Source organism: Thamnophis sirtalis, unplaced genomic scaffold, assembly GCF_051295495.1.
Source record: "Thamnophis sirtalis isolate CommonGarterSnake01/CBP01778 unplaced genomic scaffold, rThaSir2_p1.2 scaffold_11, whole genome shotgun sequence".
Lineage (NCBI taxonomy): Eukaryota > Metazoa > Chordata > Lepidosauria > Squamata > Natricidae > Thamnophis > Thamnophis sirtalis.
The window spans coordinates 37,628,529-37,653,550 of NW_028261391.1; the positions used below are offsets into that span (position 1 = coordinate 37,628,529).

Here is a 25,022-nt window from a genome sequence, read left to right on the forward strand (position 1 = left end):
GATACTAAAGTACTTGGAGCTAGTCTCTGTTTGCTATGTGATTCACTGACAGTTCCATCTCATCAGTCTGAATTATATGACTGCAATTAGAACTGGAAATCTGATAAGAAGTCCTAACCTTTTTTGCAGTGGTCATTAGCAGGAAATTGGCAAAAAATGCTAGAAAGCAGAAAAATACATAATCAATTTCAATCATGTGGAATACTGTAACCTGTTCTAAAGGTCATAATCATTTGATGGATGGAAGTGCTTTACAGGCTGAATATTATCCATAATGTTCACACCTTTTTGTATTTCCATCAATAATCTCTCACCAAATTGCCTTGAATATGCCTCTAATCTCATTTTCCACAGATGCAGGCATTTATTCTCCTTAATCATGTATCTCAAGGATTACAGTAGTAAATTGTATACTAGTTTATTGGTTTGAGTTATGGTGATAACAGAAATTGTTGTGAGGGAGTCTTCTAGCACTGATGGTACTTCTCCACTGAACCTTGGTAACCAGTCTCAAGGGTTGACTATAGTTACTTTATCTGTGATCTTATGCCTATTAGATTAATGCTCTATAATGGAGGGAAGTGGCAGTGATGATCCAACTGCACATCCATTTGTTTTTCCAGTTCTTCTTAAGTCTGAGTTGTAACATATAGTTGATCTACATCAAGTTATGAGAGCAGCTTCTCATTACTATGTTGAAACACTGGGTAACTATCCATTTCTCAGTTAGTGTGGATGGATGGGTGGATCTTTTGTATATCCATGGCTCCCTTATATTTCATATATCCTCTCCCATTAGGTCTACTGTTGCACTAGCATTCAATCAATTCCAGGTTATATAATACCATACCATAACTATGACTGCATGTTTCCTACTATAACTATTAATTATTATTTGTGAACTTGCTGTAATTATCCAATATGTAGTTACTATTCCTTCCATCACTTAGTTACATTCTCAATTGTTTAATAGTAATAGCAAAACAATAAAAATACTGTTAAAGGTGTTGAAGACTGGTAATACTGAACATTATATATAGAGAAAAATAAGAAAAATCAGTTTTCAAATAAATTAAAATGAAGTTTTTATGCATATGGTTGAATGTCAAAAAACATTGGCATTCAGTGAGCAAAACTGAGCATTTTTCAGACATAACTTCTTGTATATGCATGGAATAATTGATGACTTGATTCTTCCTTTACACTGAATCCAAAGAACACATTTTTGTATTAATGAAAAGTGGGGTAAATGTGCCACTAAACTTTGTTAGAAAATTAATATATTTTTGTATATAACAGAAATTGTAAAATTATCTAATTTAAATAAAATTAACCGAATTGATTCCAAAATTATTCATAATTACATATAAATGGGCTCATATCAATGTAATGACTCTTTTGAGCTAATATCAATGTAATAAAATCTTTGAAAGAACTGGACTAAAGATTCTGGTCACTACTGAATTAAATTCTCAGCTTATTCTTTCTCGTTAATATTCAATACAAGGCCCCAACTGACAATCTAATATAAAAGTCAAATTGCAGTTTGGTTTATTAGTTTGTGAAAGTACTTCAGATTAAAGAAGCAAAAGGCATTCATATTATTCTTGGATTCATGTGGAATTCATTGCAACTGGTCAGGATTATTACTGGCAAGGAATGTGTATCAGATTTCTTCTGGCAATATTTAAACCAGGTAAGTAGTATTTCAAGTTTGGTTAGCAATGTTTATTGGAATGCAGGTAAGTTGTTGGTTTTCAAAAATATATAGCAACAAACCCAATGCTGATATATTTGTGCTGTTGCAATGAAAGTGGATGGAAAGGTTGCTGGAAGCACGTTGTTCTTGTAATGATGGTGGTATGCATCAATAGCTCCAGCCCTTTTATCAATTTGAGAAATGATTCTCCCAATGTGGAATCCCATGAATATGTTAGTTACGGCAACTAAACTGGTTCTCAAGCCATAATCATAATAACAACTAAAGTAAGGTGAAAGGGCTCAATATCTGGTGATTTCACCCAGTTTTCTGACTTGTCACTGCTGCCTTTTTTTTTTTTACTTGCCATTCTAGCTTTTAATTCCTGAAATGAAATGGTATATAACTGGGAATTTTCTGACTGCATCTACATTTTCTTATGCTGACAAAGAGATTATTCTTACTTCAAAAATTATAACTTCCTTGGAAAACAGTGTCTTGCCCATATTGAAATATAAAGCATTTACCGTGTGAATATACTGTAGCAATGGCTTTATTTTTTAAAAAGTTTCCTTGCTGGTATTGCAAATTTCTTATAATGCAAAATGAAATTGTTTGAACTCTACAATAGCACCATTACTAAAAGTTCTAAGGAGCCTATACTGTTACCCTTGGACATAAATCATAAAAGAAACAAAAAGATGAATATAATTATCCACAGATACCTACTAGTTTCTGTCTGGAAATCCCGAAAGCCATCAAATATTGAACGAGCTGGTCTACGTCTTTTTGGTGCTTAATAGGAACAGAATTTAATAAACATATTAATAATAAAATCTTATCATATAGCCACATTGTGGATTTGTGGCATATACCTATAGTAAAGGATGTATACAAATTCCAGGACACCAATAATGCATCATACTAGTTTCATACATGAATTCATTAGTTCTTATGTTTCCAGTTTCTGTATGCCTATCTTGATGTACTGTATATTTGAAGACAAAATATATACAGGTTGCTATTCTGTCTCAATGCTTTTAAAGCAGTTTAGACTCAAAAGAAATTAAATATGCCCCTCCCCCACTCAAAAAGTATAACATCAGAAAGGCTGGTGCAGCTACATCCATTGGCATAATACAATGGCAAGCCAAAAGTAAAATTAAAGGGCAATTAAAATAAACCAACTGTTACAACTGAAACAAAAGTCTGCAATGTGCAGGCCACATAAATATAAGGAAGGTACTAAGAACTGCTGGTTTGTGATGTAATTATAACTTACAGAACATATTATCTGACCCATGATTGCTTTTGTTCTCTTCTATCCTATCATCCTGTGCTATATAAAACAATCCTGCTTAAATTTCTCAGTGAAATGCTATTATCTTTGAGTCACAGAATATAAGGGTTAGGAGGAGGAATCTTGGACATAATTTATTCTAAGTCAGTGGAAGAGTGCACTTCTACAGTTGTTGCTGCAGGAACACACCAGAGCTTGAAAACAAATCTTGGGACTGTTTCACTATCCATTTTATCATGGCAGAAATTATTTATATTAATAGCATTATAACATACTTACTAATGCATAATTACCCTAGAAAAACAGTCAGCATCACACACAAAAATAGCTACTTGATAGCCATATAAAAGTTGAAAGAAAATCTATTATAACTTTCTCGGATTTGGTCACAAAAATATTTCTTCATTTCAATCCACTTGCCCTTGTAGTTATGAACAGGTTTTACATTTTAAATGTATGTACAGTATGTCTAAATGGATCACTAGCCATTTAATTTTATACCTGTCAATTCAGAAATAGCCTCATTAATGCTACTGAAATTTTACAGTATATATTCAAAGGATAGATATTGTGGAGACCTATTAACAAGGGAAGACGATATTTGACTTCTTAAACTGCACAAAAATGATTCAGCTGATGCTATCTATTTAGACTTTTCAAAACTCCCTAATAAAGTAGAATACTGAGTAAACTCAGATGTTCTCAGGGCCCAGAAACTGCTCCAAAATATGAAATAGTTGGACTAAATAGTCAATTTTCAAGTTGGGCAAATATTCAATGGGATTCCATAGGGATCAGATCTGGTGGAGTATTTTTACATAAAAGAAATTAGCAATGAACAGGAAGGTAGCCAAGTTTTATTATAATATTAAGTGATCAGGTTGGTGAAAACAATAGGTTCATGAAGAGCTTCAAGTGAATCTTTACACTTGTTTAATATTTTAATGTGGCTCAAAATAAGAAAGTACAAAAGGTACATTCTGTATCCCTATGGGCTGCAATTGATGTTGGAAAGATGAGAGGTAGGTGCAACTGTGGACTGAAGGAGGATTGCTTGTAATAGCAGTGCCAAATTTCTGACCTTGGATTTGGTTAGCATGTTGGTCGTTGCAGATGTTATTGAAAGTTAATGATTAGACACTGGGTGTCCTTATTTGTATCTCAACTGTAATGATTTGAATGAGGGGGAAATCAGTTGGACTGTTACAGGATAAAGGAAATTATCAGTAGCAAACATAGTGTCATTGTGAATCCAGGTGCCACGCAGTTGGGAAGAGCTCTCCAGGCATCAAGGAGACTGTACATTGGAAAAATCCCTATTTTGTCTCTGTGGCAAACTAACAAACAGAATTTATGACAGTTTGAGATTAGAACCCATTCTTACACAAAGAATATCATTTCTTTAATCTATGAGGCTCATCATGAGGCAATTAAGTGACTGCCTGAAGATTCTGTTAAGGCCTAATTGTTTGATACAGAAGATGGGACTTTTTAAACAAACAAAAAAATCCTATCTGTGTACTTAAGAGTGGTGATGGTGGAGGAAATATGTATAAGCAACCAATGGCGAGCATGAGTGAATGAGGCACAATGAATTTGTAATACTTTTGAAAAGAAGAATATATAATCATTCCATCCAATTTGCTATTACCATGCATTCCTGAAAAGATATGTGGCTCTTTCCTGCTCACTCTGATGGAAAGATGCCAGCAAAGAAAATATTTTTTATTCACATTCTTCCTGTATTAATAGAACACTGCATGTGTCATAGATGGTACATATCAGGAGATACATGTTCAAAAGAGATATAATTATAAAATCCATTCTATTTTGTGTCTGACTGCATGAAGGTATAATCTATTGGTTTGTTGGTTCATAATATAGTGTAGCACAATCAAAAATAGGTTTAAAAAAATAAATCCAAGACCCACTTTATGATAATAAACATGAATATTCCCAAATTTTCCAGAATGAATTACCATGCTTTCAGGACACATTACATTGTTATTTACAAATCCAGAGAAAAATCTATTGAACATAACTAAACAGAAATACATAATTTCTTGAACAGAATCTTGTTAGGAATTACTACTACAGTGTTATTAATACTTCTATACCTCAATTTCTTATTTACAAAATAAAAGCAGTAACAGTAATGAACTAATAAAAATAATGTCAGACTATTTTAGTGGGTATTAAAAAAGTTGCCTGATATGCATATTTTTCAGTACTATAAGATCTCATCATCTCCATTGTAAGGACAATGTAGAACATAAAAAAGAAGCTTACCACCAAATAAGGGTTCGGGTTCTACCAGAATTTCTTGTTTTTGAGGAATAGGTGCCCTCACTTCATCTCTATGAAGACAAAAAGCACATAATAGCTTGAAAATATATTACTTAAGAGAAAAATCTGTTCTTTATACCCATATTGAAACCATGCAATGGTGTTCAAACTATTATCAGGAACAAGAAAAGAATGTATGGAAATTGCTCTTGTGATTACACAGAAGGAAAAAGTGCTCAACTGCCTGGACCTAGTCTTTACCATTTTATGTCAGGAACAAGACAAAATTCCTGATATTTTTGCACGGTTTTATTTAAATAAATCTTTAATAAAAAGGTAAGGGAAGAATCAACTTGGCTACAATTACTTGCAAAATATTAAAACTAGTTCTTAAATTAAACCAGTATACATTCACCAGAAAGCACATAAACTAGCAGTAATTCCAAATGCCTCTTTGTTAATGAGCAGCAAACAATTGTTCGGAATTCCAGTGGTGTCAGCTTCATTTCTACAGTTCTCAACTAAAACAATTTTTCACTGCTTCTAGACTAGGTGTGTGGGGGCGTGATGCTCAATGGTTTAAGACACTGAAAAGCTGAGAGACTGGTTTCAAGACCCGAGCACCATGGGACAGGATGAGCTGCCATTACTTCCCCCAGCTATTTGGACACTGCTGGCACCCTTGGCTAAGAAATGATGATTAGCTCTGTCCCCTAGAGTCAGACACTACTGGAAAGGGAAAATCTTTGCACTTTACCTTTAGACTAGTTGCGACAGCATTTTGTATCTAACTATTTGCAGATGCTATGCAGTTGAATATTGTTTAATAGACCAAATGAGGGAGGAGAAATTTTATGGAAACAAAATAATTACCCCAAAATGAGACAAGGCATGAATTCCAGATCAAAGTGCAGATACTGGGCAAATGGAATATTGGAATGTTATTATACAAAATACAGATGAACTACAATCAACTGCAATGACATTAAAAGTGTAATTTCAAGATTGGCATTTGTGCAAAAGGAAACATTGCCAATGTTTCAATATAGGTATGAAAAACATAAAATCATAAATAAGCTAAACACAAATTAGCAAGAAAAAAGAGGAAATTTATATAGAATGAAATTCCCTAATTAAGTTTTCGATTTGTACTTCACCAGAAATTCCATAAAAATATTTGAGTAAGAAAATATTAAACAAACTATTTAGTAATCCATGCCCCCCAAAAATGTCCAAATGTCCCAATTTCCTATAAGAATTTGTGAAACTGAAGCTTTAGCACTTTCTCCGAAACTTTCCCAAGAGGGAAACATTGGTGTTCAGCCAGTAGCTGTATCACATAACTGGATCAAGAAATGGTCATTTTAGAAGGAGACACACTACTGCTTCCTTCAAGACTAAAAGCATCAATCTTGTCTGCAGTGAAGTATCATCTACCTCTCAGATCCATCCCACTCACACATATCCCACTCAACCACACAAATCAGTCAAGTGGGGAATAGCAGAATTTATGCTGCAGGTTTATTTGGTTCTTTAGTTTCTGGAAATTCAAAAGAATCCAGACAAACTAGAAAGAATAATAGAATAATTATATTGTATTCTGTTAATTTTGTTAATTGGTATTGTTAATAAAAGTTTCACAAAGGACCTGTGCTTTAAAAGTTTTGGTGATTAAATAGACACCCAAAGCAACAATAGAAGCAGCTGCATAAGAAAAACTAGGAACATAAAAGCAAAAATATTTGAAATATACGTACAAATTTCAATGATAATTTAATTATCCTCTTTACAACACTACGTACTCTGTATGTGGTCGCAGATTTGATACACTTGCAGAACTAGTGCTGGGTTCTTCAGCAATTCCTCCACCATCAAGGAACATAGTGACAGCCATTTCTAGATTATTGTTGCACGCTTCAAGCATATGTTTACCTGCACTTTCACTGGCACCTATGACAGAATGAAAACTGCATTAAGTTTCAACAAAAGTTTTAAAAGAGAGAGAAAAATAGATTAATTTAATAAAGTGAATATAATGTATTTTTTACAATAGACTAAACATTTTTTATATATTAAACATCAACATAATCCAGTCATGTAAATACTTTATTCTGTTTTGTTGCTTTTGTATTCCTAATGATTTTTGGAAAGATCCTACAAATAATATTGAGATGGTTTGGCTATCTTTTTCTGGGAAGTTTTTCAACTAGGGCTCAGAGACAGTAACTCTCCTAAGGTCACTTACTAGTTTCTGTGTCTGAGGTCAGTCTAGAACATGGGTCTTCTCAATTCTATAGCGTTCCCTTTTCTGCATGACGAAGTGTGTGTGTGTGTGTGTGTGTGTGTGTGTGTGTGTATATATGTGTGTGTGTGTGTGTGTATATATATGTATGTATGTATATGTATATGTGTGTGTGTGTGTGTATATATATATATATATATATATATATATATATATATATATATATATATATATATATATATATATATATATATATATATATATATATATATATATATATATATAAAGTCACAACCCCTGGTATGCCGCAATTATGGGAGGAAGCTAACTGCTTCCATTCTCTGTCAATCGGCTCATCACAAGAGTCCATCACGACAGAAACCCAATATTTTTATTGTTGCCTTTCTTATATTTGTGTTTTATTTGTGCTGATAAATAAATAAAGGGAGACTAGTATAGATCTATTTCAAGCTATTTAGCTCTCATCAGCTAGCCATACCCTTACTGGGATTCGAATCCCAGTAAGGGTATGGCTACCTGATGAGAGCTAGCTTGAAATAGATTTATACTAGTCTCTCTTTATTTATTTATCAGCACAAATAAAACACACACACATATATATAAAGTTTACCAATAATAAAACCATTTCAATACAATTTTTTTTGCCAAATTTTAGTATACTCTGTTACTATCGCCTCTCACACATCCTTTGTTAATTACAGAGAATTCAATGGAGTATTCCTATGAAATTTAGTGCAAGTCGAACAATCTAATGCTTTCAACCTTCTGCACTCCCAACACGACTGCAGGAGTAGTTACAGACTTTTACTGAAATGGAGTACTCTGGAGTATATGCATGTCTCATATTATTTGATCTCTGAAGCAACCAGAAACACACAAGAAGTTTGAAGAGTTTCCATCTGCTTCAAAGTTTGACAAGGCTTAAGCTCCATACCATATTCTTAAAGAATAAAAAAACAGATCTCAGTACAATCAAACAATCAGTAATAACTATAGGCAATAGCTTGGTGGAAAAGTGTTAAAACCGTTGACTATAATTCCACTTTCCTTTGATCCAACTACCAAAAAGAAGGGTAGATTATATGGTACCCTTCAGTTGGTGGACTACCCGTCTCATAATCACTTGCCATGAACCATGCTGGCTTTGACTGATGGGAACTGTAGTATAAAACACTTGGAAAACTTTGTATTTTCATTTTTTTTGTTTAAAAAAGCCTTTTTCTTACATTTGGCTTTCCTTCTTTCTCAACAAAATATTACCAGAATAATTAGAAATTATTGGAAAACAATATACAAGGACCTTTACAGCTATATTAAATTATATCTGAAAGATTAAGTATTTAACGTAATGTTCTTTCCTTTTGCACAAATTACTGCAGTTAGACTTAGTGCCGTGCATTTTTCTCAGAAATAAAAGGATAATAGTAATACATACATACAAAAAAAAAAAAATTAAAACAGAACTTAGTTGAATGCAACAGAAATAAAATAAAATGAAAGCTTCTAAAACATAAAAAAAATTATGGGAATATGTTTTACAGCATCAATAAAACTGTCCATATACAAGTAGTCAACTTACAACAGTTCATTTAGTGACTGTTTGAAGTTACAATAGCACTGAAAAAATTAAGTTATGATCGTTTTTCGCACTTACAACCATTACAGATTTAGATTTAGATTTATTAACATTTGTATGCCGCCCACTCCCATTGGGACTCTGGGCGGCTCACAGACAAGACAAAAAGAAACATATATTAAAAAATTTAAAATAAGGATACAAGTATTACAGCATCCCCATGGTCACAGGATCAAAATTCAGAGGTTTGGCAACTGACTCATATTTATGATAGTTGCAGTGTCCAATCCCCTTCTGATAAGCAAATCAATGGAGAAGCCAGATTCACTTAACTGTGTTACTAATTTAGCAACTGCAGTGATTAACTTAACAATTGTGGCAAGAAAGATTGTAAAATGGGGCAAAATTCACTTAACAAATGTCTCACTTAACAACAGAAATTTTGGATTCAATTGTGGTCGTAAATCAAGGACTACCTGTAATCTTCACAGAGTACACCTATGCATGCTAATTCAATAATAGATCCTACCAAGCCTAATGGAATTTACTCTCAACTAAGTATAGATATCATTTCAACTTTCAATTAGTTCAGAAAGGCTTAAGTGAATGGCGCTTTCTATATTCACTAATAATATTTTGAATAGGAAAAATTAGAAGTTATTTATTTATATCAAAATAATTTTGAAAACAAAGAGCAGGAGCAGTACATATTTTCTTACATAATGTATAATTAATGTTAATGAAATTCAATGCTTTTATATTTATTTTATTTTACTCATTTCCCACCTTTATTATTTTTACAAATAACTCAAGGCGGCGAACACACAAAATACTCCTTCATCCTATTTTCCCCATGACAACACTGACTACCAGTTCTCCAGCATTTCACCAAATAATATTTTCTATTCCAACAAAGATATTAGGCACTGGATCTAGAAATTTTGCATGCACTCTAATCCTAATCCAAGCTCCTTTTGAAATCTGCTGAATGAAGCGTTTGAACATCACTTACACTCAAGAATTCAGTCAAGGAAATATGTTTCTGGCAAGCCTCATGCCGCATTTTTAATAAATTGAATAGGCTTTTTAAAAGATTAGGTATCTCCCTGGAGCATTTGTCCATGATGAGCTTGTAATCCTTACTCGATGAAGCCTCTTTTTTCAGAGGCATCACCTTGTGATTAAAGAGCAAACAAGAAAGGACAGTCAGTCATATTCTGCTTTTAATTCTAGAATGGATTAGACATTTGGCATGGATCAGTTGCTGTCCGAAACAGAACATTAGATATTATTGATCCTTCTTCATCGCTTAAGACTGTTTTCTAATAATATTCATACTTTGGGACCTTCATATAGTCAGAACGGAGGTTAAATATCTCGGGAATATTTTACTTTTACAATACTAACGCCCAAGGCCAGAACGTTCCCACCGGCCTTTTAAAATGGAATTTGGCTCGGCTTATTTATTACCTCCACTGATCCCTATTTTTTTCCGACTTTACACTGACATTACAGACACCAAGGAAAGGCGGACGACGATCTTTTTTCGTCTCGCGCAGTTTGAGAATGAAATAGGCTGATATTTCGAGGGACGGAACAAGCATCTGTTTCCTCGTCTACCATAAATGCAGCCAGCAAACCACAAGCCTGGCTCTTCCTGGAAAATGTCACACTGCGGTCCCCGAAGGGAAGGAGCGCGCTGGTTTTGTTTCCCAGTCGCCTCCTCCACAAAAGAATCTCCGTAGAATTCCTCCCAAGCGTTCTCTCCTCGAAGCTCTCTCTCTCGGTTCGCTCCATTGCGCTTCTTTTTCGATGCCACTGGGCTTCTTCTCCCTCATCCCCGCGCCGGCCTACCGGATCCCCCTCCCCTTTATCTCCCGCCAACTCCCTTGAAGGCAACCTTTCGGACCCCACGCCACCTGCCCCTTCCCCCATTTAGCTGCACCGGACTCAAACCACTTAAGCCTATTCCGTGCTTTCGCGCGCCTCACCCGTGATGGCGGTGAATTGCTGAATTAACCCTTTCATCACTGAGGCGGCAGCAGAGCCCCCGGGCGCCGCCATCTTGCCGCCTCTATCACCGAACAACACTCGCCACCTGCCGGTCCTAGTGCGCAGGCGCAGATTTACCGCGCCCCAATTCCCTTGCGCGCTTTCAATTTCAATATCAAACGTAATGAAGAGCATGACGTAAAAAAGGAAAAGGCGTGTCGTCCTTCTCGAAATGGTATCGGAGACTTCAAATGCTGTCCTCTAGTGGCCGGAGGAATTCCTTTCTAATGCTTGACAATTGTCTCAAGCCTGCTCTCAAAATTTTGCAATGTTGTTCTCCTTGTCCCAAAGGGATTTCTCCCTTGCCTTATGGGTCAATCGCTACAAATGCAATAAACCTAAACCGAAGAAACCCAAGTGTGTAGCGTCGGGGTCTTCCCAACTGCGTCATTCCGTTTGATGGCGAGAGTTTAACTGGAGTGCAAATAGGATAACTTATTCAAGTGAAGCTACCTACCTAGAATTCTAACGTGTAGTTTGCCATTAGGAAAAGGGAGAATATCAGGTTTATCAATAACTATTTGAAACAACTGGACCAACAACTACTACAAAAACAGGAGGAATTAAGAATATATCTTACAGTGTAAAAGTGAATTAGCTGACGGAGAGCATTTAACACCTCCTATCTATGGGAGAACCAAAGCACTTAACTTCAGATTAAATATTTGACATATACTCCATCAATTACATCGTCTAGACTAAGGGTGTCAAACTCAAGGCCTGGGGGCTGGATCCACTCCTTGGGATACTTGGATCTAGCCCCTCAGGGCTGCCAGGCTCCCCAACTTGTTTTTGGCTGCCACAGTCTCCTGCAACCCCTCTGCAAGTGAAAATGGAGCTTGGGAGCCCATTTTCACTGGCAGAGCACTCAAGCCACCACTGGTGCCAACATTAGTGACATCGAGTTGGCCATGCCCACCTTGGCCATGCCCTCCCCCCCAGGTCAAACACAACCGTGATGTGGCCCTAAATGAAATTGACACCCCTGGTCTGGACTGTTTAAGATTCTTGTATTTTGACTTCTGTATTTCCATAGAATCTCTGGAAGTTACTTTTGCCTTGTAAAATGGTCATCTCAATAGCCTGAAATTATCATTGGTATCATTTTTTATAACAATTGTGACTTTAAACTTTTCAAAAATATCAGACCCTTCTGAGTAAAAATGTGATTTAATGCTGATTTAATGAGAACCTTATAAATTCAGCTATGGCTTTTATTCAAAATTATATCCATTTTAAGAATTAAAAATACCCACAGGACATGCCATGATGTATGCAAATGTTTCAAATATGATTTTAGTTTTAAAAAGATGACCAAGGTTTCAGACAAATTGACCAAACACCAGAGGGTTTTGAAATATAAATAATAGCTTGATAATCAACACAAACTTTTTCTCCAGAATGCAATAATGGCAATAGAGAACAATTAAAAAAATGAAAACCCAAATAATACTACTACTAAATGTAATGCTTGAAAAATAATTATTTTATTCACTTATTGTAGTCACTTTTAGGTAAATCCTTCAGAATATATATCTTTGTCTGAAGATTTATTGAACTCAGCTACAAGAAGAATTACCATTTTTATAAAGCTGAACAAAAAACAAATGGTATGGAGATTTCTAAAGGAAACACAATTTATTGCAACAGGAAACATCAGTATTTCAGCCTGCATTTTTTGCTGCTATCACCCTTTCTAAACATTCTGAACGCTGAGATTGCTTACCAAAGTTTTCAAGAATGTGCAAAACAATTCTTAAAAAAAAACCTTATATAGACTGTAATCAGATGCTAAATTAACCTTCCTCCCTTATCAGAGTGGGAACTCTGTTGGATGTATTTATTAGAATGATGCTTAGGAGATAATTAATGACATATATAATCTATATATTAGAAATTACTTACAAATGAAAATAAGTGTGATTTTCCTATTGACTCTCTTTTGGTGCTTCTACTAAGATATTTTGTAAAAATATCAACTGAAAATTGATTGGTTTTCTAGTGAAACCTGTAAACCACATTATTACGGTAATAAAGCAAAAATGCAATTCCAGCAAAGAGAAAAATGAGACTGTATCTTAGGCTATGTCTGTCTTAAAGATGACATTTACCACCGCCTTGTAGGTTCACAGACAACAGTGGCATGTTTATGACAACTCAGCATGTATTATCATTCAGTTCAACTTGAAACTGAGAGTAGTTGATACCATCTATGCATTAAAGAACAGAAACAAGAATTTGAAGAAAAAGGCACAGAATAAATGCTACTGTTTCTGAAACAAGTAACACATTAATTCTGGGAAAAGCTAATATCAGAAGAAATAAATATTTGCCAGTTTTTCAGAATATCTTTTTCAAAATTTTCTATTAATCTACAATAGTTTTGATGAATGTGTCAATTTGTTGCAGATTTCTTAAACATCTGGATAATCGTCCTTTGTTTGATTGGCAACAACTCTACATTTTTTAAATCAGAGTTGAGGACACAATTCAGAACATTTCCATTTTTTACAGATGGTTTTGTCTGGTGTTTGCTAGAGGCCCTCTCATTCTCACTGTGGGAACGTCTGTGTGTTTTGGGTTGATTTCTTTCTGTCTGGCTGGGTGAAGCCTTTAAGAGTTGGCAATGTTTCCCAGCCGCTGGGGATTTTCCAACTGCCGTAGATGTTGTAGGGCGCAAATGATACTCATCAGGGGAGCCTTTTGTGCGATTTAGTGTTTTCTGTTCTCTGTCCATTTCCTTCTGAATTTTCAAAGCCAGACATCTATCTTCTTCTTCTTGTTTATATCGTTTGTAAAGCTCCTCCTCCAAATGTATCTGCTTTTGTATATCATTCATCTCTGTCTCTTGTGTTTGTACAAAAGTTTTTCTTCTTTTGTCATTCAAATATGAATCTACTGTCCATTCAGTGGGAGATTCTTGAGATTTTCTCTTTGGAATCCCTTTAGTGATCAATGAGCAACTCTGGTTTTTATTTTCAATTGGATAGTTTCCCATTACCTTTGTTTTTTCACAAGTTATATCTTTGCCGTCCAACTGACTACTAGATTTCAAAGAAATAAGGATTTCTTCAGTGCTGTCATTTTTGTGAAGTTTTAGCAAGCATGTACTTTCTGTAAATTTTTTATTTCCAAAGTCAATGTTACTGGAACCACTGCTCATTGAGAAAAAATCAGTTTCATAGTCCTCTCTATTAGTAACATGTTCTTCTATTGTTTCATTTAACTGACTCCTTGAAAAAGATGACAATTCAGGGCCATGACAGTTGAACTCAGATGTAGTACATATATTTAAACAAGAACCCGTTGATTCTAAAGGGAAATCTTTAGTCATTTTTCCTTCTCCGGTTGTCGCTGAAGATAGTATTGTTATATCATCTTTTATTTCTTCATCTTTCAAGGTAAAGGGAGTTTTAGCTGTTATGCTTTCCTGGAAAAAAAAACAAAGATCAAAATATCTATCATGCACTTTTTGTATAGGAAAAAATTGGATTGTTTTTTATAACTATGGAACATGAAACATTGGAACATTAAACATTTGATGGTACTTGACTTTCAAGTAAAAGTCTCAGAGATTCAGAAGTTTACTGTAATTTTATATATATATAGTATATAGAAGTTATATAATATCTATATAGTATTACATAGAAATATATTCTATATTATGCAGAATATGTAATATCTATAATTATATAGTATTATATAAAAACGCTAATACATATACCTACCTCAGAAAGAGTGTCAATGTTTTCTTCTTTTAATTCTCCAAATAGCATCTTTGGAGGAAAGAAACCACCAGACTTTGGAGATAAATACCTTAAAAATAACACAAAAGAAAAAGAAAGCTTTTATATATATAGGTGAAACTCGAAAAATTAGAATATTGTGCAAAAGTTCATTTATTTCAGTAATGCAACTTAAAAGGTGAAACTAATATATGAGATAAGACTCATTACATGCAAAGCAAGATAGTTCAAGCCGTGATTTGTCATAATTGTGATGATTATTGCTTACAGCTCATGAAAACCCCAAATCCACAATCTCAGAAAATTAGAATATTACATGCAATCAATAAAATAAGGATTGTACATAGAACAATATCGGACCTCTGAAAAGTATAAGCATGCATATGTACTCAGTACTTGGTTTGAGCCCCTTTTGTAGCAATTACTGCCTCAATGCGGCGTGGCATGGAAACTATCAATCTGTGGCACTGCTGAGGTGTTATGGAAGACCAGGATGCTTCAATAGCGGCCTTAAGCTCTTCTGCATTGTTCGGTCTCATGTCTCTCATCTTTCTCTTGGCAATGCCCCATAGATTCTCTATGGGGTTCAGGTCAGGCGAGTTTGCTGGCCAATCAAGCACAATAATCTCACGGTCATTGAACCAGGTTTTGGTGCTTTTGGCAGTGTGGGCAGGTTCCAAGTCCTGCTGGAAAATGAAGTCAGCATCCCCATAAAGCTTGTCTACAGAAGGAAGCATGAAGTTTTCCAAAATCTCCTGGTAGATGGCTGCATTGACCCTGGACTTAATGAAGCACAGTGGACCAACACCAGCAAATGACATGGCTCCCTAAATCAACACAGACTGTGGAAACTTCACACTGGACTTCAAGCGTCTTGCAGCATGTGCCTCTCCATTCTTCCTCCATACTCTGGGTCCTTGGTTTCCAAATGAGATACAAAAGTTGTTCTCATCAGAAAAGAGGACTTTGGACCACTGAGCAACAGACCAGGTCTGTTTTTCTTTAGCCCAGGTAAGACGCTTCTGATGTTTTTTGTTGCTCAGGAGCAGCTTGACAAGAGGAATACGACATTTGAAGCCCATGTCCAGGATCTGTTTGATGGCTCTTGATGCACTGACTCCAGCCTCAGTCCACTCCTTGTGAAATTCCCCAACACTTTTGAATAGCCTTTTCCTGACAATCCTCTCCAGGCTGTGGTCATCCCTGCTGCTTGTGCACCTTTTTCTTCCACACTTTTCCCTTCCACATAACTTTCTATTAATGTGCTTTGATACAGCACTTTGGGAACATCCAACTTCTTTTGCAATTACTGTTTGAGGCTTTCCCTCCGTATGGAGGGTGTCAGTGATGGTTTTCTGCACAACTGTCAGGTCAGCAGTCTTTCCCATGATTGTGATTCCTACTGAATTCCTAAGAGACCATTTAAAGGCTCAGGAACTCTTTGCAGGTGTTATGGCAATTAGCTGATTAGAGTGGGACACTTTGAGCCTAGAATATTGCACCTTTTCACAATATTCTAATTTTCTGAGATTGTGGATTTGGGGTTTTCATGAGCTGTATGCCATAACCATCACAATTATGACAAATCACAGCTTGTACTATCTTGCTTTGCATGTAATGAGTCTATCTCATATATTAGTTTCACCTTTTAAGTTGCATTACTGAAATAAATGAACTTTTGTACAATATTCTAATTTTTTGAGTTTCACCTGTATATTATATTTACCTTTGAATATAACTTAGAGTAGGTATTACTTCATTTCTCAGAAAAGTGGATATAATATAACCCTGGGACTCTACTGTATATGTAATTTGGAACTATGATTTGTTTCTGTTCTGCTCTCAAAAAGTTATCCAGATACAATTTAGACTTATTTTTAGTATTTTATTTCTATAATTGTTCAAACATTGTTTTTTTTTATTGTTAGCTGTCTAAGGATCACACTTGGATGAAATGATAGGATAGAAATTGAACAAATATGACAAAAGGAATAAAGATGTTTCCAAAGTGAGTTTACTGTGCTGATGTTTAAAGCCCTAGAAAGCATATTGTGGATTTGAGCAGGGTACATCTCTTAAGTAAATGAGAACTTGTGATCCTAAAGTTATGCTAAACATTTTGCTTCTCATTGGTCAGTAGAACTAACTCAGCCCTTACCCAGTAAAGCATATAGTTGCAATGTTATAAACAGGTTCTAGCACAATATTATTTCACAGGGTATAAAAGCTCAACTTTCTAATTATTATTCATTTAATTTATATCTTGTTTTTCTTCTACGGCAGTTAAGGGAAAAAAGGAACGCTGATAAAAACATCTGAAATCAATTATCCAATTCAAATAGAGCTCCCTAAGTAAAGAGGAAATGCTTGATGCCTTTCTTATTAGCAGATAATGATGCCTAAGTACAAGTCTTGAAGAAATAAATTTCACTAGCATATGAACAATGCTACACTTCAGTGTTTAGACTTTATGCCGTTTATTTATTTCTAGATATATACATGGCTGCCAAACTCAAAATGTTAGCATCACTGTATAGCTAACAACTAATATCAATAAAATGGCTAATTCAATAGTGAAAGACAATTTGATCTAGTGATTAAGGCACAGAACTAGAAGGGGGGGTATTAATCCTATCAGATTCAGAATCCACATGGGTAACTTTGGGCCAGTCACTCTCTATTACGCCTAGAAAGATTGTGTTGGCAAATCTCAAGAGTTAAAATTAAATTTGTTGCTAAGAGTTAAAATTGACTCAACAATGACTGCAGTCCTAAATTATGATTTAATGTTACACAAATAAGCTTATCAGAAACTCTTTCCCATTCTCTTCAAGCAGAGCTGCAATAAAACAAGCAGCTCTGGTTTCTGTAATCACAGTGTAATGTTATATCTAAACTTGAACTATAACTAATAATGTAAACTATGATAATCGAATAGTTCTTTGTTTTATGAACATGATTTGTCTAGTAAATTAGGTTCTATTTTCCCAAATGAAGTTTTATTATAACTTAATTATATGGTTATCCAGAACGTCTATGGAAATTCTCAGTCTTCCATATGATGGTTGTCCCAAAGATGCTTTTTGAAAATATGCTTTCCAAAAAGCACCTTTGGGATAGCCAAGAGGTATTTTATACTATATCACCTCATAATCCAAGGTTTTTCAGAAAATGTTTAAAGTATGTATTGAAATGAGAGAATTTGCTGCCTGCCAAAAATTAATGCATCTTTCTGATTTTTTTTCAAAATGTTTTTAAAAAAATGAAATATCAGTTGTCAAAATGAAATATCTATAAACTCTTATTATGACGAATTTATTTCCTATTTATACTATACAAATCTGCATATATTCTACTAATCTAACTTTTCATAATACAATAGCAGAGTTGGAAGGGACCTTGGAGGTCTTCTAGTCCAACCCCCTGCCTAGGCAGGAAACCCTATACCATTCCAGACAAATGGCTATCCAGCATCTTCTTAAAGAATTGCAGTGTTGGGGCATTCAAAACTTCTGGAGGCAAGCTGTTCCACTGATTAATTGTTCTAACTGTCAGGAAATTTCTCCTTGGTTATAAGTTGCTTCTCTCCTTGATTAGTTTCCACCCATTGCTTCTTGTTCTGCCCCCAAGTGCCTTGGAGAATAGTTTGACTCCCTCTTCTTTGTGGCAACCCCTGAGATATTGGAACACTATATCATGTCTTCCCTTGTCAGGATTTTACTTACTTCTTAATGTCTCCATAATTGCTTGATTTGGTTTTTGAAGTTTTGCAGCAATCAGAAGGAGATGGGCCAGGTATCGGACTGCTTTTAACAGACTCTTCAGCAGATCTGTTCTTCAGTGCCAAAAAAAAGATGAAAAGCATGCCTATTTATTATTATTTTTCTGCTCTTTTAGTATATAATTCAAGGCAATGAACATACCTGATACTTCTATCAATTTTTACCACATCAAGCTTGTGAAGTTGGGTGGGCTGAGAATGGGACTTGCCAAAAGTCACCAGCTGATTTTAATACCATATTAAGCTGCTTTATCACTGATGCTATGCACAATTCATCCTACATTTTTAGAAATCGATACATATGCATTCATGCTCAACACACAAAAAATTCTTGTATCAACAGTGCTTTCCTGTCTACTATACCAGAATACTATCACAGTATTTATGTGATAGATTGTCTATTGGAAATTATATTGGCTTTTATATAACTTAATCCAAGTTTAAGGAAGCACAATATATGTTATAAAGCAGACTATTTATATGCCTTTGTCTGAGTGTTCATATTTTTCTTTTATATTATAATTACTTTTGGAATGGGGAATTCTCAATTTCTAATTAATTAATTTAATTAATTTAATATATGCAACCTAGATCAGCTAGGATTACATGCTAGTTATTTAAGAAGTTAATTAAATTTTTACACACACACACATACACACACTCAGTGTACCAAAAGTCGGACTCCATAGGTCAAGACATGATCTAAAGGAGACCTTCATATTAGAATTTGAAACATCAGAGAAAAATGTGTCAAACAAGTAAGGAAATGTTTAGAAGGAAATTACAAGCAATTCAAATGTCCAGTGTAATTTTATATAATAAATTGTCTATGGGGCCTAATTTTTGATAAACCCTGTTCTCAGTGAGCTGCAATGGTCAGATATTGGATTAACACCCGGAAGACTAGGCTCTAATCGACCTTCAGTACAGATCCTCAGTGGGTAAATCTGAACCACTCACTCTTTCCAAGTTCCAAAATTGTTGCTGTGGGGAAAAATGGGTGGCAGGACTTTTTATGTCTTAAATGAAAGGCAGGATAGAAATCTAATCAATAAATAAATCTGCTACAGATGGTAGCAAAGTACATCTTTTAACAATCTGATAGCATTTTTTACATTTATCTTGATAATAGAAGAAGTGAAAAAGCTTCCAATTAAGTACATTACGCTCTCTTTCAATGCTAATATTCAAAATGCTATTTAAGAAAATATGAAGATTTAACTAAGCTTATTTAGCTGTCATTTTGGTTAAACTTACCAAATTTAAACTCAGTTCTCGTGCCAACATTTCATCTAATAGCAACTGGTCTGCTATCTTTTTTTTCCTTTCTTCTGTTAACCTTTGCTCTTCTTCCTCTTCTGCTAGTAGTCTTTCAATATATTCTTCACTTGCTTTGCTCTCTTCTTGCTCAAGAGCCCGGCGTTCTGCTTCCACCTAACCCCAAAATTTATCATTATTTTTAATGTTTTTTTTTATTTTATGGATTGAGAATTTTCATTTTTTTTTTAATTTAACTACTTCTTAAGGAAGACCTTTTATATTTTGGCTTGGCTTAATGCATAGGCATTTAGTGCCCACAAAAAATCTCAATCCTGGTCTTACTCAGGATTTTATGATCCCTTGCAAAACTGGCTATTATGCAAAAGCACCATTCAACTTTCTGCTTTACCTTAGTGATCTCAGCTTCATATTCTTTCTTTAATTCTCCAGGCTTACTTAAACAGTGTATTGGTTGAGGCAGGTGCACTAATCCAGAAAACAAAGCACAGATGAGACAAAATGTGATTATTATGATCCAATTAAGGACAATGGTGACTTATATTTGTATGACTGAATAATTTTAGTTTAACAAATAATTCAACAAATCTAATAATCTATATTACACTAATCTATTTGCCCTTACTCCAGAAAGAAGAGTAATTTGTGACCTTAGAAATGTATCACTCTCTTATCAGTTAGATATGTTCTTAGTTAAAAGAGACCACCAAATAAATTATTAAATATCAAATTTCCTTGCTTTCTTTTCTTTAAGATTTTACAATAAACTTCTGAACACCAAAGGCAGGCGTATATGTGAATCAAGCTAGTGCAATGCTTTACTTACAATCATTTTCTAGGTCCTGTCCATTAATTCTGCGTTGGCACTCGTCTGGAAAATGTTTCTTAATTTTTTCCCATAACTCCACGTTAATAAGAGTGTTATTGCGAGAGTTATATCGTGCCCAAGATGAGACACGCCGACGGCAAAAAGGGCAATACAAACTTGCTTTTTCCACAGTAAGTTGAAAACAGGCATTACAAAGAGTATGGTTGCATGGTAGTGTGACTGGTTCCACAAAAATATCCATGCAAATATTACAATGGCAGTCAGACAAGGTGAGTGGGGTCTCTGATTCTTTCGGCATGTTCAGTCCAGGAAGGAAAATGATTCTCTTAATACATCATCAGCATCTACAAAAATATGTAGTACATTATCTGTTTGAGATCGATAAAAAGACTGCATTAAATTGTGTCTGTTAGATCATTTTTCACACAATTTATGAATATTACCTGATACCTAAACTTTATCACTAAAAGTATAGTACAATACTATTCTATGGTAAAAGCATAAAAATAAATGTATGAATTATGAGCAAGGATGTCCTCACATATTACATTAGGCAGTACTAAAGTAGGCAAATACATTGTTTCCAAATGCAAACATACTTCCTATTCTCCTGCAGTATTTCTAAATAGATACTTAAAACTACAGAAGTTATAAGATATTGTTTCACAATTATGTAACATAAAATTTCAATTGTATCAACTACTTTTAAGAAAAAGAATGTTACCCAATTATTTCCATATAGTCTTTTTAAAAGCAGTTTTGCCAGTGTGGACAATACTATATTCTAAATTGAACTAAAGTCATGTGATGCTAACTGAAAATATTATTTTCAGAAAATGAACTTATGTGGGTGGAGCTAAATTTTTAGACAAAAATTGAGATTCATGACCATAATTTTCATAAATTCTGTTTGTCTCTTATTTTGAAGTTCATGTTGTATACATTTGATTTCCTGGTTCAATGCTTCCTTTAGAGGTACAAGGGCAGATAAGCATGGTGGCATGCAGAACATTTAGATTAAAAGCCTCATCATGGAACTGAGGGAATGAGAGGAAACGATCACTAGTCTTAGTGCGTCCTGCTTCCTTCTTTCTTCTCAGAGCAAAAAACTGGGAAAGCTCTCCATCTGGCCCATCCCCAATGAAGGCTCATTTCACAGGAACAAATTGTGCACTTGTACCTCTCATTAGTGGAACTAATTAAGCAAGGATTGCAACCACCACTATTGACAAGCTCAATATGGGAGAATTTTTTTTAAAAAAAATCCTGGATTCAACATTTATTGTATAGTTTTTAATTGAACTTCAAATTAAATAAGAAGCCAGATCAGGTGGAAGGATCAGCCTAAGTTGATCTGAATTTCAAGTACTTAAAAGTGTACTGTCTACAACATTTTGCAATAACTGTTGCAACATACTAGCAGGAGTTTTGTTAAGCACAGGTGGAAAGCTCTATAGATTCCCACAAAGGATGAATGGATGGCAAAGTGAATGGAAATGCAAGCATAAAAGCAAAACTTACCACCAAATAAGGGTTTGGATTCTACCAGAATTTTCTTGTTTTTGAGGAATAGGTGCCCTCACTTCATCTCTACAAAGACAAAAAGCATCTCTACAAAGACAAAAAGCACATAATAGCTTGAAAATGACAATATTATTTGGGCAAGAGAAATATCTGATTTTCATATTAATACTGAAATCATGCAATGGTGTTCAAACTATTACCAGGAACAAGAAAAGAATATATGGAAATTGCTCTTGCAATTTCCATATATTGCTCACAAAAGGAAAAAGTTCTCAAATGCCTGGACTTTACCATTTTGTCACAAAGAAGACAAAATTCCTGACATGTTTGCACATTTTCATTTTAATAAAACTGAAGAACATCTAAAAAACTAAGGGAAGAATCAACCTGCCTACAATTACTTGCAAAATGCTGAAATTAGTTCTTAAATAAAATTCATTCACCAGAAAGCACATAAACCAGCAGTAATTCCAAATGCCTCTTTGTTAATGAGCAGCAGGCAATTGTTAGGAATTCCAGTGGTATCAGTTTTGTTTCTGCAGTTTCCAACTAAAACAATTTTTCAATGCTTCCAGACTGGATATATTGGGGTGGGTGGGAGGCGTCATGGTTCAGCAATTAAAGACATTGAGCTTGTCAGCTGGAAAGTTGATAGCCTGGGTAGGAGACCCAAGCACCATGCAACAGGGGAAACTGCCATTACTTGCCCCAGCTCCTGCCAACCTAGTAGTTTGAAAGCATGTGATGAATAGGTACCACTTTGGTGAGAAGGTAACAGCATTCATCAGGACATAGTCATGCTGGACTTATGCCTATGGAGCAGCGGTGGCGCAATGATTGGAATGGAGTATTGCAAGCTAACTCTGCCCACAGTCTGGAGTTTGATCCTGACTCTGGCTCAAGATTGACTTAGCTTTTCATCCTTCCAAGATCAATAAAATGAGAACTCAGTGAATGAATAGAAAATGAGCCAGTGTTGTAAACCATTCAGAGTGTGCTGTAAAGCTCTATGGGTGATATATAAGTGTAAGTGCTATTTCTATTCAGACTTTGGCTTCTCCCTGCTATGAAACTGAGATGAGCACTGGTCCCTAGAGTCAGACACAACTGAAAGGGAAAACTATTATCCTTTACCTTTGGAATGGATGTAAGAGCCATTTGTATCTAACCATATATGCAGGTACTATGCAGTTGCATATTGTTTAATAGAGTAAACGAGAGAAATTTTGTGCACAAAAAAGTAGACAAGATATCAATTCCAGAAAGAAATACAAATGCTGGCCAAATGGAATATTGAAATGTTATTATACAAACTACAGATGAACTACAATAAACTGCAATGACATTGAAAGTTTACTTTCAACACTGGCATTTGTGGAAGGGGAAGAATGCATAAAATTATCAGTCAAACATAAATTAATAGGAAAAAGGAAATTTATATAGAATGCAATTCCCTAATTAAATTTGTGATTTGTACTCCACCAGCAATTCAATAACATTTCTTAATTAAGATATTAAATCATTAACATTCCATGCCTTGATTTGAAGCCCTCCACCCCAAAAGAGATTCAATAAAATTTGTTTCCTGCAAGCCTCTGTGAAACTGAGGTAAAACATGATCTATTTTTAGCAAGCGAGAAACTACCCAACTTGCTTGTTCGAAGCCAATTTCCATACAGTTCCTTCCAAGTTCCCGCGTCGAAGCTCTCTCTCTCTCCCTCTCTCTTTCGGTTCTCTCCATTAATTTCTTTTTCGGTGCCACCTGGGTTTCTTCTCCCTCATCAACCTATCGAAGCCTCTTCCCCTTTATCTCCCGCCAATTCCCTTGAAGACAACCTTTCGGACCCCGCGCCACTTGCCCCATCCCCCATTTAGCTGCACCGGACTCAAGCCTCTTGAGCTTATTCTGTGTTTTCGCGCGTCTCACCCGTGATAAGGATTAACCCCTTCAATAGCTCAGGCGCCAGCAGAGGTCCTGGGCGCCGCCATCTTGCCGCCTCTATCATATCAATAACACTCGGGACCTACCTGTCCTACTGCGCCGGCGCGCAGTTACCGCGCCACAATTCTCTTGCGCGCTTTCAATTTCAATATCAAGCGTAATGACGTAAAGAAGGAAAAGGTGTGTCGTCCTCTAGTGGCCGGAGGAATTCCGTTTTAGCGCTTGTCCTCAAGCCTCCTCTCAAAAAATTTGCATAGTTCTTCCCCTTGTATCAAAGGGATTTCCCCCTTACCTTATGGGGCAGTCGCTACAAATGCAATAAACGTAAACCGAAGAAATCCAAGTGTGTAGCGTCGGGATCTTCCCACCTGTGTCATTCCGTTTGATGGCGAGAGGTGAAAAACTCTGAGCGCAAATTACAGAATTTACGCGAAGCTACATGGAATTCTACTAAATGTGGAAAATAGAAGTTTTAAAAAAGTAGATATCGTCTCGCCTACCTATCCTGGGCAACACAGGAAAATGATCTGTATTTGAAACAACTAGACCAAGATCTGCTACAAAAGCAGGAGGAATTAAGAATTTATCCTACTGTTTGTGCAAACGTTTATGGCCAGTGAATGAGCTGCTTGAGAGCATTTAATTCCTCCAATCTATGGGAAAGAAGAACCAACACACTTAACTGCTTCAGATTAAATACTTGATATATACTCCACCAGTTGCATCTTCTAGAATGTTTAAGATTC

General features: G+C 35.3%; 2 protein-coding genes across 5 annotated transcripts in view; both read right to left on the reverse strand.

The window, feature by feature from the left end:
* UBXN7 (UBX domain protein 7) overlaps positions 1 to 11,226 on the reverse strand; it is a 32,796-nt gene extending 21,570 nt beyond the window's left edge. Inside the window, exons 1-4 of one of the 3 annotated variants that reach the window (XM_014073659.2) lie at positions 11,116 to 11,226; positions 7,088 to 7,235; positions 5,289 to 5,356; positions 2,429 to 2,494 (exon numbers count right to left, since the gene is read on the reverse strand). In XM_014073659.2, coding sequence (XP_013929134.1) covers positions 2,429 to 2,494; positions 5,289 to 5,356; positions 7,088 to 7,235; positions 11,116 to 11,188 — 355 coding nt within the window. In that variant the 5' untranslated portion in view covers positions 11,189 to 11,226. Of the gene's footprint in view, positions 1 to 2,428; positions 2,495 to 5,288; positions 5,357 to 7,087; positions 7,236 to 10,136; positions 10,239 to 10,594; positions 10,981 to 11,115 lie in introns of those variants that run through there. The other 2 variants (XM_014073584.2, XM_087725550.1) reach the window with 2 other exon arrangements.
* Positions 11,227 to 12,644: 1,418 nt separating this feature from the next.
* RNF168 (ring finger protein 168) lies at positions 12,645 to 24,360 on the reverse strand. Of its 2 annotated transcripts, none has more exons than XM_014073408.2 (8): positions 24,262 to 24,360; positions 22,332 to 22,421; positions 20,808 to 21,154; positions 20,373 to 20,449; positions 19,961 to 20,137; positions 18,648 to 18,757; positions 14,905 to 14,992; positions 12,645 to 14,606 (listed from the first exon to the last, which is right to left on the reverse strand). In XM_014073408.2, exons 3-8 carry the CDS (start codon positions 21,106 to 21,108, stop codon positions 13,572 to 13,574), a joined length of 1,788 nt encoding a protein of 595 aa, XP_013928883.2. In that variant the 5' UTR covers positions 21,109 to 21,154; positions 22,332 to 22,421; positions 24,262 to 24,360; the 3' UTR covers positions 12,645 to 13,571. The 2 variants fall into 2 exon arrangements, with proteins under 2 accessions (XP_013928883.2, XP_013928955.2); XM_014073480.2 differs by having other exon boundaries at positions 20,808 to 21,178.
* Between the last annotated feature and the right edge of the window lie 662 nt (positions 24,361 to 25,022).

Bases quoted from the DNA above. Each gene is read 5' to 3' on its own strand.
- RNF168 (XM_014073408.2), bottom strand. From the start codon at position 21,108: ATGCCGAAAGAATCAGAGACCCCACTCACCTTGTCTGACTGCCATTGT. The intron at 20,138-20,372 runs GTAAAGCAGAAA...TTTTGGGGTTAG, and splicing joins ATGAAGCTGAGATCACTAAG to GTGGAAGCAGAACGCCGGGC. The intron at 14,993-18,647 runs GTAAGTAAAATC...GTTATTTTTAAG, and splicing joins AATTATGGAGACATTAAGAA to GTATTTATCTCCAAAGTCTG.